Raw genomic sequence first — 15,975 nt, 5'->3', positions numbered from 1 at the left:
CATGCAGATAATCTAACTCTACCAAGGGGCCCAGTGATGCTATAGCTCGTATAGAGATACGAGGGACAAATAGTATTCTTGGCAGACTATCACTTCCTCAGCTAAGCTATACATATGGAAATGCTACCGTTATGACTGCTTTTTACGGATAGCGTTAGATAACACTCACACATACATATTTCTTAGTGGGAACGATAAATACCTCATACTGTAGGACTTGACACTGAATGAAAACATAAATGACACAAACACAATTCTATTTAATGTTTCATTCGGGGTCTGTCAAATACCATGTTCCTAGAACATGTATCTATGTGATTAAATGACATCTCGTGTCAGGTGGTTTGTAAACTTAACCATCTTTTAATCCACATACTAACCTTATTGCGGTAATTAGTGTTCCTGCTAATTACCTTGGTCAGTGACTTTTAAGAGTATATATCATCTATATTATGGAGTTTCACAATTTCAGTCATGAACTCGAAATGATCCATAAATTCAATAATACTCAAGGCAACAAAATGATAAACATTCAATTCATGAACAAAGATTTATGATAATTTATCGTATTATTGACTTCTAGATTATTACACTAACAAAATACTCTCATGCATAATGATAAATACTTTGCGTTACATGGATAAATATTTTATGTTACATAGATAAATACTTCTCAAACATAATTGTAACTTACAGTAAACATCGATGATAAATACTCTCAGACATAATAATAAATACTTTATGTTATATGGATAAATACTTTATGTTACATGGATAAATACTTCTCAGAAATAACAAATAAACATTTATTAACGGGGATTGTTATTAGATAACAGTATAATTAACGCGGGAATTGTTTTTAAATGAATAATTAATGCGGAAATTGTTATTAGAGGAAATCATAATTAATGCGGGAATTGATATTAAATGACAGTCTAATTTAATGCGGGGATAAATGAAAATTTTTAGCGAAATAAGTGAGGGGATATATGGCAGTTAAGGAAGAGAGAGAGTGTGGGGATAAATGGAGGGACAGGGGTGGGGGGATTAGTATAATTATTCTTAAAAAAATACCACAGTTTTAGGTACTTTTGGTTCTAAATTTAAAAGGACACTGATAACAATCTCCTCAGCTTTCACCTCGCATTTATCCCCGCAGATACTGTAAAAAAAAACATGGGGGGGGGACCGCTCAATCATTAATGAGCGTTTAAAAAACTGCGGGTATTTAACTTGAAGCATCAAAGTATTTACCTTGAATTTGTCAGGTATTAAACCCTATGCAATTGATAGTGGAAAATATTGCAAATATAATGGAGATTGCTAAAACATAAAAATAGAAAATTATATTGATAAAATAGTAACGATACAAGATATTTGTTGGGGCTAATCAACCAAAAGAGGATTCACTCAACCCTTAAGGGATTTGCTCACCCAACAGGGATCCAATGGGGACTCGCTCACCCACCGAAGGGGACTCACTCACCCTAAACTTAGCATCACACAAAGACAAAAATGAACTGACTCTCATCTAATATCCTCTCTTCTAACCTATGAGCTTATTTATAATAAAAGGGAAATAAAAATGAGTTGTTACAAAATCTTGCAATATATAATTTTAAAGCATCATGATTTTCTCTTTAATGAGCCGTTAATTGGCAGCACTAAATTTTCCCTTTTGTTTCTCTCATTAATTGGCTGCATCAGCAATGATCTTTATTTATGAAAGAATAAATCAATCCATTAATTGTCCCTGCACAAAATTTCCTTTTTTTTTTAATCGTCCCCGCACAACTGGAGACCATTAAACATGGGGAGATCGCTCAATCATTAATGAGCGTTTAAAAAACTGCGGGTATTTAACTTGAAGCATCAAAGTATTTAACTTGAATTTGTCAGGTATTAAACCCTATGCAATGATCTCTATTTATGAAATAATAAATCAATCCATTAATTGTCCCCACACAATTTTTTTTTTTTGAATCGTCCTCGCACAACTGGAGACCATTAAATAAACAATTCCCTCACCCAATAATAAATACTCTGAGACATAATGATAAATACTTTATGTTACATAGGTAAATACTTTACATTATATGGATAAATACTTTATGTTACATGGATAAATATTTCTTAGACATACTTGCAACTTTCAGTAAAACATCAGTGATAAATACTCTCAGACATAATGATAAATACTTTATGTTATATAGATAAATACTCTATGTTACAAGGGTAAATACTTCTTAGAAATAATGATAAATATTTTTTTGAACATCAATTAACAGATAAGCATTTATTAACGGGGATTGTTATTAGATAACAGTATAATTAATGCGGAGATTGTTTTTAAAGGAATAATTAATGCGGGAATTATTATTAGAGGAAGGCATAATTAATGCAGGGATTGGTATTAAATGACAGTCTAATTTAATGCGGGGATAAAATGAAACTTTTAACGAAATTAGTGGGGGGATATATGGCAGTTAAGGAAGAGAGAGAGAGTGCGGGAAAAATGGAGGAATGGAACTGGGGGGTTTCATATAATTATTCTAAATTTAAACTATCTTTGCGTAAGATAAGATCTAGAATATTTTATGTTTCCAGCAATCATGACTCATGATGCTGGTGAATCGGAAAAAATGTAATTATTTAATTATGTAGGGTTTGTGTCCTTTATGTTTTCTTAGTTCTTTCTCTGGAAAGATACATTAATCATTTGGGAGATCTAAATTAAATTAAATTTTACGTTACAAAATATTTATTTTAAGGGGTGTTCGAATTTCACGGTGCACAGGGGAGGGGAGGAGATATTATCGGAACTCACACTCACGGCGGAGAGAGATTAAGAAAATTGTTTAGAATTAGTTGTTTATTCCCGCTGAACGCATCTAAAATTGATTGAAATTAGATAACACTTTTTAAGGCACATGGTCTCTATGTGAGAGGTCATGGGTTCGAAATCCAGATAGGAAAAATCCTTTGTTGTATTACAAAGATATTAAATAGTTGGGTGGCTTGACCTCCAACCTTTACTCAAAAAAAAAAAACACTTTTTAAAGCTTTTTAATTCTAACCAAGACATAAAATTAGATTTTGGAGGGGAATAAAGAATTAGATGAAACTATTTTATCATTATCGGGTTGACGTGGCATTCTTTTTTGTTCCATTATTCTAGTTCATGGAACACAATTGAAAGTTTGAAGCTAATAAGAAGAGAGTCAATTCTTTATTCTATACTCCTCTTTTCTTCTCCTATTATTCCTACTGAATACGTCCATAAACAATAGGTTCTGTTTGGTTGTACTCAATTCCATGATTGGTATGGGTTTTCTTGAAAAATAGACACTGCAACAATGCAACCTATGGAATTTAAAGTCCTTTTAAGTGAATTTTAATTTTTTTTCACCATCACCCCTTACAACTCTATTTTTTACAATTTTATTATATGTTCAGTATTAAACTTTAAAGTATTAAAAATATTAATTAGAAAATTAGTATTGATGGCTTTTCTTCTAAAAAGTAAATATTGTTTCTCATTGATTTTTTTTTTCAAATTATAATTTTTTACGATACAAGGAATATTCACTTAATACATTTCCATAACTATTTCCGTGCTAATCCAAAAAAGTATTGGTTCCTCTAATTTAGTTGCGGATTGTCGTTTAAATAAAATCTTATCTCATATAATTTCATGACAACTGAATATGTTAAAAATGTATTGGAATAAGTGTTTGATTGTTCGTGAAAATTTTATTTTTCACTTTGAAAATTTTCATGACAATAATGATTTTCTTACTAATGCTGGAGATGTTAAATGTTGATTTTTCATATTTTAACAATACTTTTCTTATCTCAAACATGAAAGTAATAAAAACCACAACTTAGGTCAACTTAATCATGATTATTTCAACTTAGGTCAACTTATTTCAACTTAAGGTCAACTTAGGTCAACGCAATAATAAACGATATCTCTTAATTTTCTTACAGTTTGTTCGGATTTCATGTAGCCTTACGAGAGGTTGAGATCTGATAGGCATAAACACTAATTCTCTGTAAATCATATCCTATTATACGACTCGACAAGATTATGTGCATATAATCCGACTCATATAGAAAATTGGATTATAAATATTATTAACTATACATATTTCTGTCATCAATGCTTAATAATTAATTAAAATAAAACAATTACCTGAAGCCAATTAATATGCATCTATCTTCTTATTTATTAAAATTAAAAAAACTGTGTCACACAGAAATACATAATCGAGATGAGCTAACAATATATGTGGAAAAAAAATTGATTCGAGTGAATAAATTTTTTACGTCATTTTAGGAAAAGTTGGGAACAAATATAATTTTTTCTTCTTCTATAAACCAAGGTTCTAAATAGTGTTTATAGAGGTGTAGCGGGGAGACAAAAAAAAGCTTTAGCGAGTAGCGCAGTTATAGCGGAAGCTATCATAAATAGTGTTTTTTTTATTTCAAAATTTATATTTTATATTTCTACTAATAGTAAACGTGTCTCATCGAGAAAAAAAAAAACACCAAATTGATTAAGAAGTTATAATATTCATATTGAAATTCAATTTCTCACGGACAAGATCCCTAGGCATTGTTTTAATTTTCCATTTTTGGAAAACCCAACAATAATGCATAATACAAAATTTAATTGATATAGCGATATAGCCTGCACATGTTCCATTATATTGATATAGCTTGATAAAGTAAAAAAAACCCATCTGGACATTAAGGCCCATTAAAATTGCAAAATCATAAACCCATGTAGCATAGCGGACCGCTATTGCCGCTACGCGCTATAGCGGCTGTAGCTCGATTAGCGCAGTTTTACCATGTAGCTTAGCTTTCTAGGTCCAAAACCGCTATAGCTAGCTATTTAGAACACTGCTATAAACAAATAAAAGACTAAGGGTATGTTTGGTTGCAAAATAAAAATAGCTAAAATAGCTAAATCAAGAAATAATTATTGTTTGTCTTATTAAAATAGCCGAATCTCAAAATTCTTAGAAATAATCTATTCTAATAAGACAAAAAGTTTAGATTCACTATTTTAGCTATTCTAACCCAATCAAATACCGAATAAGCTATTTTGAATAGTCTAACCTCAAAAATAACTTGTTCTCAATCCAACCAAACATATACCAAACAGACGTGGGAAACTTTTCTGATATGGACAAAAATTCCCATAATTTCTTACTAGATGGGAAGGAGGCCTGAAAATTCTTAGATAATTACAAAGAGTCAATAGCTACTGATTGATATTTAATTCTAAAAAAATTGGCCAAACGAGGATCAGTTTAATCTTGATTAGTATCAATCAAGGCCAAACGAGAATATTAACTTTTGCATAGAAGATAATTTCATTCTGATCTCATCTATCAATGTCACGTGTTTGGTTAAAAAGTGATCTAGATCTTCTCTGATAATGATCAGTTTATTATTTAATTCTTCAGTAGTGTACAATTACGGTTAGGATTTTTTTTTTTTTTAAACAATGTAATCGTTATCTTTGCACAATTGTTTAGGTTGGACCAGTCAAAGATTTGATTAATTTTACGAAGAATGTGTTTAATGCATGATTTGCTACTTGATGGTTGATATACAGATAGCTTAAACAAATTAATGCTTGATACCAAACGGTTTAACGATAGTTACTTATTGTTTGTTAATGATTGATATTTAAACAAAGACTGTCATTTATATTTTTTTACCAACTTTAGTTGTTGTTAAACATGAGCCTCTTTTGTGACACTTGGAGTGTTCAATTATTAGAGATGTAAACAAATCATAACATGAGAATATGTAACGATATGGTATGGCATCTGTGTTAGTCACAACTCACATGATATGATTTGCGTGTCATTTACCGTGATTATTTTTGAAAAAAATAACATAACACGACATACAAACTAATCTAATCACAACACATCACAGTACAAAATATGAGAAAGCATAGCTACACGCGAAAAAAAAAAACTTATCTCAAATAATAATTACAATTCCAAACACTAAATTTAATAAATTTTATGTTTTCCACATATATATTTTTTATAATATTATTTATTTATTTTACAATTATTTATAATATTTTCTTATGTTTGACCTTTTTTCTATAATATTTTCTTATTTAAACTAACTTAAAGTTCATAAAAAAAATGTTACACGTGACTAACTTGACTAAACGTTACCAACCACATCACGACATAACTAATGTTCTGTGACCATTTTCTATGATTTCAATTACAACAAGATACAATACGTAAAAGTTTAATTTAATAACAATACGTCACTATACATAACTCATGTCACAACATCACTAGTCACAACATGACACAAATTTACATCTCTACTCGTTAACGAATAAGCCAACTTTGGACAGTGATTTTTCTCTAAAATAAATAATACAATTATTCGAAGCCTCCTTTAAATGTAATTACACAAGTGTTAATATTAATTTAAGTAGCAAACATCAACTCATTTGTTGTCAACCGTCAATCTAATAATATAATAGTTTATAAACTTAGGTTTGAAAAGAAAAGAAGGAAAGGGGATTAGGGGAGAGAAAACTGTCTTATTTCTCTCTTTGAGTTTTAATTTGAGAAGTATATAAATAGAAGACGATGGAGAAAAAAAAAAGAGAAAATTTCATATATATCACTTAAAAACTGTGAAATTACGTATTTATTATTCAAATTTCTATAATAATACATTTATCATCTAAAAATCTAATAACTCACATATTTACCCAATATAACTTTAATATATATATACCAAATATATTCAAAATTTTGATCAATTATGTTTAATATTCTTAAAACTATAATTAATCAAGGATTAACTTAGCACCCTTTCTTTCTCCTAAGACCCGTTCTCCTTTATATCCAATATAATAGATAAAAAAAAATAAGCTAGTGTTTAATATTCTAAAATGCTTTATATCCAATATAATAGATTAAAAAAAATAAGCTAGTGTTTAATATTCTAAAATGGACCTGTTCAGGAGAAACAAAAAGAGGATCTTTCATCAACTCCAGTAAAACCGGGCAACAAAATCACCATGAATGAAAGGACCCTTTGAGTTCCCATCAGCTTAAAGACCCACACTATTTTTAACTGAGCCAGTAACAAAATGCAGATTCTCAAACTCAGTTATTACTTTTGATAACGGGTTGCGATATTTGCGTCGAATTCAATACGAGTTGTTATGCTAGAAAAATTGTAGTGGTTACCTTATTTTTAGACGATCAAGATGTGCTCCTTTCCTCTGATATCCTAATTTCTGAGGTTTTAGACGAGTTGTTCTGTTGTGATATTCTAATCTCCGAGCCCCCTTCTCTCCAACTTTAGCGGAAGAGACGAGATGAGGAGAGAGTTTCAGTGGGAAGGGAAAAGTTACGCCAAATAATGCGAGAGAGAAATCTGTGCGCAGAAGAGGAAGGAGTAGAGAAGGAGAATAGACTAAATAACTTATTAATTATATTATATATAATATTAAACTTATTTAATCTCATTTTTTGATTAATTGGATAAATATGTGAGTTATTAGATTTTTTGATGGTAAATACGTAATTGTAATTACATAAATTTGAATAGTAAATACGTAAATCTCAGTTTTTAAGTGGTATATATGAAATTCTCTCTCAAAAAAAAAAAAAAAAACGAATGGATGTATTTTTTCACGATTTACCTTACAAAAGTAGGATTTCAATTGACTTTTTTTTTTCTTTTACATTTAAATTTTAACTATAAACAATAATTAAAAAATGTAAAATTTTAACTATAAACAATAATTAAAATTTTAAATTATGGAGGCATAAATTTCTTTACAGATTAATTTCTATGCAAGTCATGGTCCCTAATAATTATATTAGAGGCTAATATTACCTAAACCAAACTAGACGTTAGCTCAATTAGTTTTGGGTCAATAATTCACTGGTCGAACTAATGACGTCTACGATAGAGGTTTGCTAAACCCCTAACGGGTTGAGCCCGTTTTGCCCGGCCCGTACCCGTTACCCGTGGTACCCGTACCCGTTGCCCGGGTACAAACGGGTAGACGGGTAGACGGGTACGGGTAATAAACGGACCGGACACCCCTATTTTGAAATAAACCCATTGTACCCGTACCCGTCTACCCGCCAACCCGCCAACCCGTACCCGCCTACCCGTACCCCTATACCCGCCTACCCGTACCCGTACCCCTTTACCCGTACCCGTATCCCTTTACCCGGTTGCCCGTACCCGTTACCCGTTACCCGTACCCGTTACCCGTTACCCGTACCCGTTATCCGTTACCCGTACCCGATCCGTACTGCAAAATTCAAATTTTTTTGAATTTTCCGCCGGTTCAAGACGGGGCCCGGGCCAGGTCAAATCAAACCCGGCCGGACCCACCCGGGTCACCTCAACCGGTGGTTTTTTTTTTTTTTTTTTTTTTTTTTTTTTTTTTTAATTTCAAATTTTATTCCCTCTCCAATTTTTTTCTTTAAATACACCCCTCTAATCCTCTTCCTCTCCACACTCAAATTTTCAATCTCTCAAACTCAATCTCAAATTCTCATTTTTCATTATTCTAAATTTTTAAATTTATTGTTTGAAAAACATATGGTTGTAATTTAATTCATTTTACAAATACGCAAACGGAATTAGAGGTTCGCTAAACCCGTGACGAAATTACGAAGGTATCGAAATTACAAAGTTGTGCACCTCCCGCAAGATTTCTCCGCGAAATTTAAAGGTTAGATTTATTTTATGTTAGATTAATTTATTTTTGTAGAGTAATTTAAAATTTCATATTAGATTAATTAATTTTTGTAGAGTAATTTATTGTTGTAGATAAATGTATAATTTAAATTGAATGTTAGATTTAGTTTATGTTAGATTTGTTACATTTATTTAATTTATGTTAGATTTGTTAGATTTATTGAATGTTACATTTATTTAATTTATGTTAGATTTATTAGATGTGATTATGTGAACTTGTGAAATAATTAGATTTATTTTGAATATGTTAGATTTTATTTTTGAAATTCGGATTTATTTTTAATAGGTTAAAAAAATATGTTAGATTCATTTTTGTGAATATGTGAAATATTTTGAATATGTTAGATTTATTTTATGTTAGATTAATTGATTTTTGTAGAGTAATTTAAAATTTCATATTAGATTTATTGTTGTAGATAAATGTATAATTTAAATTGAATGTTAGATTTAGTTTATGTTAGATTTGTTACATTTATTTAATTTATGTTAGATTTATTAGATGTGATTATGTGAACTTGTGAAATAATTTCTAAACATTTCAATTAGTTTTTAAATTATTCATTTTAAAGAACAATTACTAACAAAAAAAAAAGTTAGAACTCCGCCTATGTTATTTTACATAGCCGGTCCCAAGCCCGGAATAAAGGAGGAGGGTAACTTTTATTTTTTAATCTATTGTTTTCAAATTATTCATAATTATTTTTAATGTAATAAATTAATTTAAGATATTATTATTTATATTTTATTGTTTTAATTATAATGAGAATTTGAAAATAAAATAAAATGACTTGCTTAAAGAAATAAATAAATAGATTTGTACTTAGCCGTATAAATATACAAATTTTCGTACGAATAATTTTTATATATAAGGTACAAATTTTATTCATTTATAAATTATAAAGACGCGAGTTGATAATTTCATGTATATATATACTCTATTTGATATCGAACTATTCATATTATAAAAATTGAATTATAAACACGTAATAATATTTGTACGACACTGTAAAAAAAACAGAAAAAAAATATTAAACAAAACAGAAAAAAAAAACAGAAACAAAGACAGAAAAAAAAAAACGGAAAAACAAAACAGAAAAAAAAAAAAAAAAACTGACAAAAAAAACAGACAAAAACCGGAAAGAAAAACAGAAAAAAAAAAACGAAAAAAAAAACGGAAAGAAAAACAGAAAAAAAAAGGAAAAAACAGAAAAAAAAAAAAAAAAAAAAACCGGGCGGACCGGACCCGTACCCGGATACCCGGACCCGTACCCGTGGTACCCGTCAACCCGCAACGGGTACGGGTAATAAACGGACCGGATATATGTTTTGGGAGTTTTACCCGTCTACCCGTTACGGGTTTTACCCGTACCCGTTGTACCCCTTTACCCGTCCTACCCGTTACCCGTAACGGGTAACCCGTTAGCAATTGACTAGTCTACGATAATATTTTGGGTCAATGATTCATTGATCGGACCAATGAATCAATGGATTTGACTGATGATATATCATATACATTTAACTGATAGTAATATTATATAAAAAAATACTCATCGTGATATATATTCTACAAAATTTATAATACATATTGAATAATGAGGAGGGTTCAATACCTCATATTTTATATCTTCGTTTTGAAAGTCCAAACTGTTGATCCGAACCGTCCAACGTAATATATATACTAAAATATGCATGGAGATGAAATTTTATATTTTTTTTTGAAATTTTTTTACGATTTTTTAAGATAGGTACAAAATCATTGTTTTTGGACCGTTCAAAAAACAACGATTTTCTACTCATCTTAAAAAATAGTAAAAAAATTCCAAAAATTATAAAATTTCATCTCTAATCATATTTTAGTATGGATATTATGTTGAACGGTTAGGATTGACAATTTCGACTTTGAAAACGAAGATATAAATATGAGGTATAATGAGGTATGAAAGGCACGAGGCATTGGAACCCTCCTCTTCAATAATATATATAGTCTGTAAAATTCACATATACGTTTTAAATAAAATACTATAAGAACAAATTCTTACCTAAACTGAACATAACAAAAATACTTGTTTTATCAATAAAGAAGTGAATGTGTTTAATAGACTGAAATTATATGTTCATGAGTTATATACATACATATACCCCCTAGCCCCCTCTAAAATTCATAATATAATATTTATTTTTGTAAATTTTGAAAACTTACAAATTTAGTTATTTTATTATCTTTATATTAGGGTGCATTTTATGTATACCTCTCAAAAACTTTGAAATTATGTTCCCCCTCTAAAATTCATAATATGATATTTACCTTTTTAATTTAAAAAAACTCACAAATGTACTCCATTTATTGACTTTTTTATATTAATATAATGTTAAATTTATAAGCATCCATTTTGCCATTAAAATATATAATATGTAATATGTTTAAGGAAAACATATAGTCTTCTAATTGGTTACTTTTGAGAGCAAATGATTCATTTTTTTTTAACTTGAGATGCACATGCAAAGATATGTCTAAATGCCACTGTATATACATCGCAAGTAGATAAATGAATCATTTGTTCTCAGAAATCAGTCAATTAAAAAACGAAATAATTTTCTTACACAAACTATATTTTTTTATTTTTCATAAAGTGTAAAATAGTACTTTATAAGTTTAAAATGAGTTTTAACAGAAAAGCCAATGGATTAGGTAAATTAATAAGTTTTTGAAATATAGAAAGGTAAATATGATATTGTGAGTTTTAGAGGAGAAAAGCATAATTCTGAGGTTTTTAGGGGTGCATATAACAGTTCCTCAGAAAATAAGGTCTAAAATGTAAATTATTTAGGACAAGACAAAACTAAGTCTACACTTTCTCTTTTTGGCCACTTGCACATGAACTAACTATGACACAACCCTCGAAGCATGTGACCTATTAATTAAGTCTACTCTCCTCTGTGATTGGATGCACAAAAAGGAGCGTATCAGGACAACCTGTTCAGACCGGGATTTCTAGAGGCCGGGTCAACCGTTTTTATATAAAAAACCGGTTAATTAATTTGGTTTTTATTTTTTACTGGTCCAGTAACAGAAAGATCTGATGAAAGAACCGAACTGAAATGACTAATGAGGTCTGGTTTCGATTTTTCTTTCGAGCCTGTCTTAGATTTGGAGATAATTTGAAATAAAATGATCTACGTCTCATTTTATCAGGTCAGGTATTTTACTGAATCTGAATTCGATCCAATCTTCTGCGATATGTCATCTGTTCTCTGATTCTGATTCTCTCTCGCATTATATATGACAGATTAACATTTTTTATCTGAGAAATCACTTAAATTATTACAACATTTGACGCATGTTTTAAGAAATTTATGTTAGTGATATATATCATAAATTAACAGTGTAAAAGTAACATTAATATCATTATCTCTGCATTCAATTTCTAACATTTGCTCAAGCTTAGTACCATGTTATAGTATCTCTGTATCTGCATGGATACTGGCGCCAAGTAGGCTACTCTATCCAATAGATAGTTTAATATATCAATTGGCACTTGATAATGATTTTAATCTACTCTTGGTTTTAATTTAAGTGATTAAGCTGTCAACATAACATGGCTTACGTGCAGTCACCTGACACAGATGCTCACTTTATATTTTTAGTTCGAGATATTAATTAAGCTTCAAAAAACCACCGTTTTGTCACCTGTGTTTGATTTGCCATTTGTAAAAATTGGGCTGTAAGTTATCTAAATTAGATTGAAATTGAAATGAAAAGTAACAACAGGTACTTGTGATCTGATGTGACTTCTGTCTCTGTAACAAAGAAAATTAGTCAATTCGTTATCAATTTCGTCACGGCACATATAATGGATGTTACGTCACGTATGTTGGTTAAGTGATGTGATTAGTGTATTGTGTGCAGGGTCCATGCATGTACAATGAATGATAGTTAATTGAACCTCTTTTTTTATTTTATTTATATATATATGTATGATTTTTTTGAGTAAAATGTCATGAGTACTGTAAAATTAATCTTTATTCGCAGTATGAAAAATTTATATTATTGACTTCCATTCATGATTGACCCCCATAGTCTCAAAGTCTAACTCCACCCTTTGTCGTGTGACGTGTCTATATACATTTGACCAAAAATTACGCGTCACACAAACTGATCTGATCATGCCACGCCACGTCATGTTGCGTCACATAACACATTTACTTATAATTTTTTCAAAAGTATCTTTATTTAATTTATTTTACAATATTTTCTCATTTTATAACATTGTTATTTTTTTTTCTACGAACTAATTCAAAATATGAAAAAAATAGACAAATTATTCGTGTGATGTAACAGTCTTTCACTATTTTAATCACATCACATAAAAAAAAGCACATACTGTGATGTGACTGAGTCACAACGTATTAATCACATCGTACTATATTTTTTTCCCCTTCACTATTCTACTCCATACACTTCATTTTCTCTGTAATTTCAACTCTGGAAACCTATTAATTAATGTTATGCTGGATGACCTGACTATTTTTTTTGAATGTGTAACTTTTGGAACGAATATTATAACATTATTTTTAGTATACGAAGTCGTGGAGGGTTACACAATGTCATTGGATTCCTTTGTGTTATAATATTCCCACAAGTGAAATAATAAATTGTAATTTATAGTTTATGCATATGCTTTATGTACAACTTGAAAGAGCCAAAGTGTGTAGAGGCACTGACCTCTCAACTAATTATAAAATTACAAAATTGTACTTCTGTTTATATAATTTTGAAAAATAATTACAAATTATTCTCTTAATTTAAATAATTACAAAATTGTACTTTCTAAAACAATATGTTTTTATAATTAGTAGTTGATTAATTTATATCGCCTACATAGGATTCTCCATTTGATGAAAATAGGACTTCAAATTGACTTTGATTAACAGAGATGCATACAATTAAATTTAAATAATACCAAGTATTACAAGCTAATCAATAGTTTTATTTCTTTTACCCGTTTTCACTAATTTGATTTATTGTTATTAATGCTACTTTGGTGTTTTTAAATTCATGCCTTATATAGTGTTTATCTAAGAGCATCATTACTTTAACATATTTTTATGCAAGAACATTATATATAAATAAGTAAATTTCTTTAGAAATGATTATAAACTTTCTCTTATATGCTATACATTGATTATTTAGTTTAATTTGTACTTTTGGAGTCACTACAATTTTTTATATTTTGTCCCAACTAATTAAGTTTGCAATTGGTACATTTAAAAACAATAACAAATGTGTGTTTAATTACATCATAATTTATTGTCACTGTATACAAAACTTGATATGCACAACTTTTGCCAATATTTGTTTTTTTTTTTAATAATAGTGGAGTATATCACCGATTTCATATTGAAATCATACGTACCTGAGTTGGTATTCAAAATAGGTACCAAAACCAAATACTAAGCTCATACAGCTGTTCATACATCCAAAAACACATGCCGCAACAAAATAACCTACACAAAAATCCTAGATCAAACACAAGTAACTACAAAAAATTAGCACGAACATGTTTTGCTAAATTAGTTAGCTATTTTGCTGGCGTGAGCAATGAGATCAAAACAGCAGCTTTCTGAGACAGAGATCAGTCTAATTACTTAATTACAGACCAGATTAAAATTTACAGGGACAAAGTTCATTTGTCTCCGGAAAAGTTTACCTTAAATTAATCCCATGCACAACAAGAATTACCGACCTATATATTGAATTACGTGAAATTACCGATTGTCGCTCTCGCTAGAGACAAATATATCTTTTCTCCCTACACATGGACACATAACAACACAAGCACAGATTCCACTATTTAAGTGGATACATACATGACACTTACCTCTGTAATTAACCATTCGCATTTCTCTTCACTTGCCACTTAATTCGGATCAGCTTCAAGCGTTGCTTCTCTTAACATTTTATTCACCATTAACATACCCTTCTATTCTTACTTCTCCTAGCTTTATATTAGCTAACATCTCCACTGGTACTATCGAACAGTGATAAACCCTGCATAAGACTAGTACAGGAAATTCTCTGAGAACATGTCTAGCAGGAGATCACGCTCAAGGCGGCCGAGTAATTCTTCTAGGATTACCGAAGAGCAGATTGTGGAGCTAGTATCAAAACTGCAGGACTTGCTACCCGAGGCACGTAGCCGTACCAGTGATAGCGTAAGTTACATTTGTCAATTTTATTAGCAAATTTGCTGAACCCTGTTCGATAAAACAAGTACTATTATATATAACCATATAGTAACTAGATTGGTTTAATTTAGAGTTTTAGTTTAACCATGCTACAAAGCAATAATTCAACCCATCATCTCATATGCAGGTTCTTAGAAAGAACATTTCGTTATCTGTGTTCGACATTTTGTAGTGTTTAATTTGGGTAGACTGAGAAGCTTCTCACACAACTAATTAAGGTCTTGTATAATAAATATGTAGGCATCAGCATCGAGGGTTTTACAAGATACATGCAACTACATTAGGGATTTGCAACAAGAGGTGGATGACTTGAGTGAAAGGCTCACAGATTTGCTCGCTACTACCGACATGACGAGTGCTCAAGCTGCCATAATCAGGAGTCTACTAATGTGATATATATGTGATTCATGAGTTTATACAGCCTTGCTTTCCTTTTTCTCCTCTCTCTTTCCTTCTTAACTTTGTTCTGTTTCGGCTGTTAATTATTAATTACTTTTCTCTAAGAACTGTACTATGTTAGCAGTAAATTAATTAATTAACGGTCCTTTTAATTACTAAGGCTAGTAGCTAGCTTCCTATCAATAAAATATACTCAGGCCTTTAATAATCATTGTCATTAATTTGACTCGACAAACTTTGACTTAACATATTTACCAATTAAGTTACCGTGCATGTAATAATGACGTGATCAATGAAGCAGAAAGAATCAAGGACCCCATAAATGATTCATACTCACTAACACATAATTATAAAGCCCAACTTTTCATGGATCAAATTGGATATTTGTATGATTGGGTAGCCCAACATAGCCCGAAATTTTTATTCATAGTATTTTTAAAAAAAATAGTATGATCACTAAATGGCCGTATCTCATTTCATAGTTCAACTCGAGTCCGCATCATGCATCTGCATCAACGCAGTGAACGCACCAATTTGACTCAC

The 15,975-nt window shown here is 30.2% G+C and overlaps 1 protein-coding gene across 1 annotated transcript; it reads left to right on the top strand.

Moving 5' to 3' along the window:
* Positions 1-14,826: 14,826 nt before the first annotated feature.
* Positions 14,827-15,587, top strand: LOC144574293 (transcription factor ILI6-like). The gene is made up of 2 exons (XM_078324229.1): positions 14,827-15,000; positions 15,274-15,587. The coding sequence occupies exons 1-2, from the start codon at positions 14,872-14,874 to the stop codon at positions 15,424-15,426; spliced, it is 282 nt and encodes a 93-aa protein (XP_078180355.1). The 5' UTR covers positions 14,827-14,871; the 3' UTR covers positions 15,427-15,587.
* The last annotated feature ends 388 nt before the right edge of the window (positions 15,588-15,975 follow it).

This window comes from Carex rostrata, chromosome 22, assembly GCF_964058835.1.
Source record: "Carex rostrata chromosome 22, lpCarRost1.2, whole genome shotgun sequence".
NCBI lineage: Eukaryota > Viridiplantae > Streptophyta > Magnoliopsida > Poales > Cyperaceae > Carex > Carex rostrata.
Note: the sequence above shows the minus strand (reverse complement) of the source record. Positions and strands in the feature narration are given on the sequence as shown.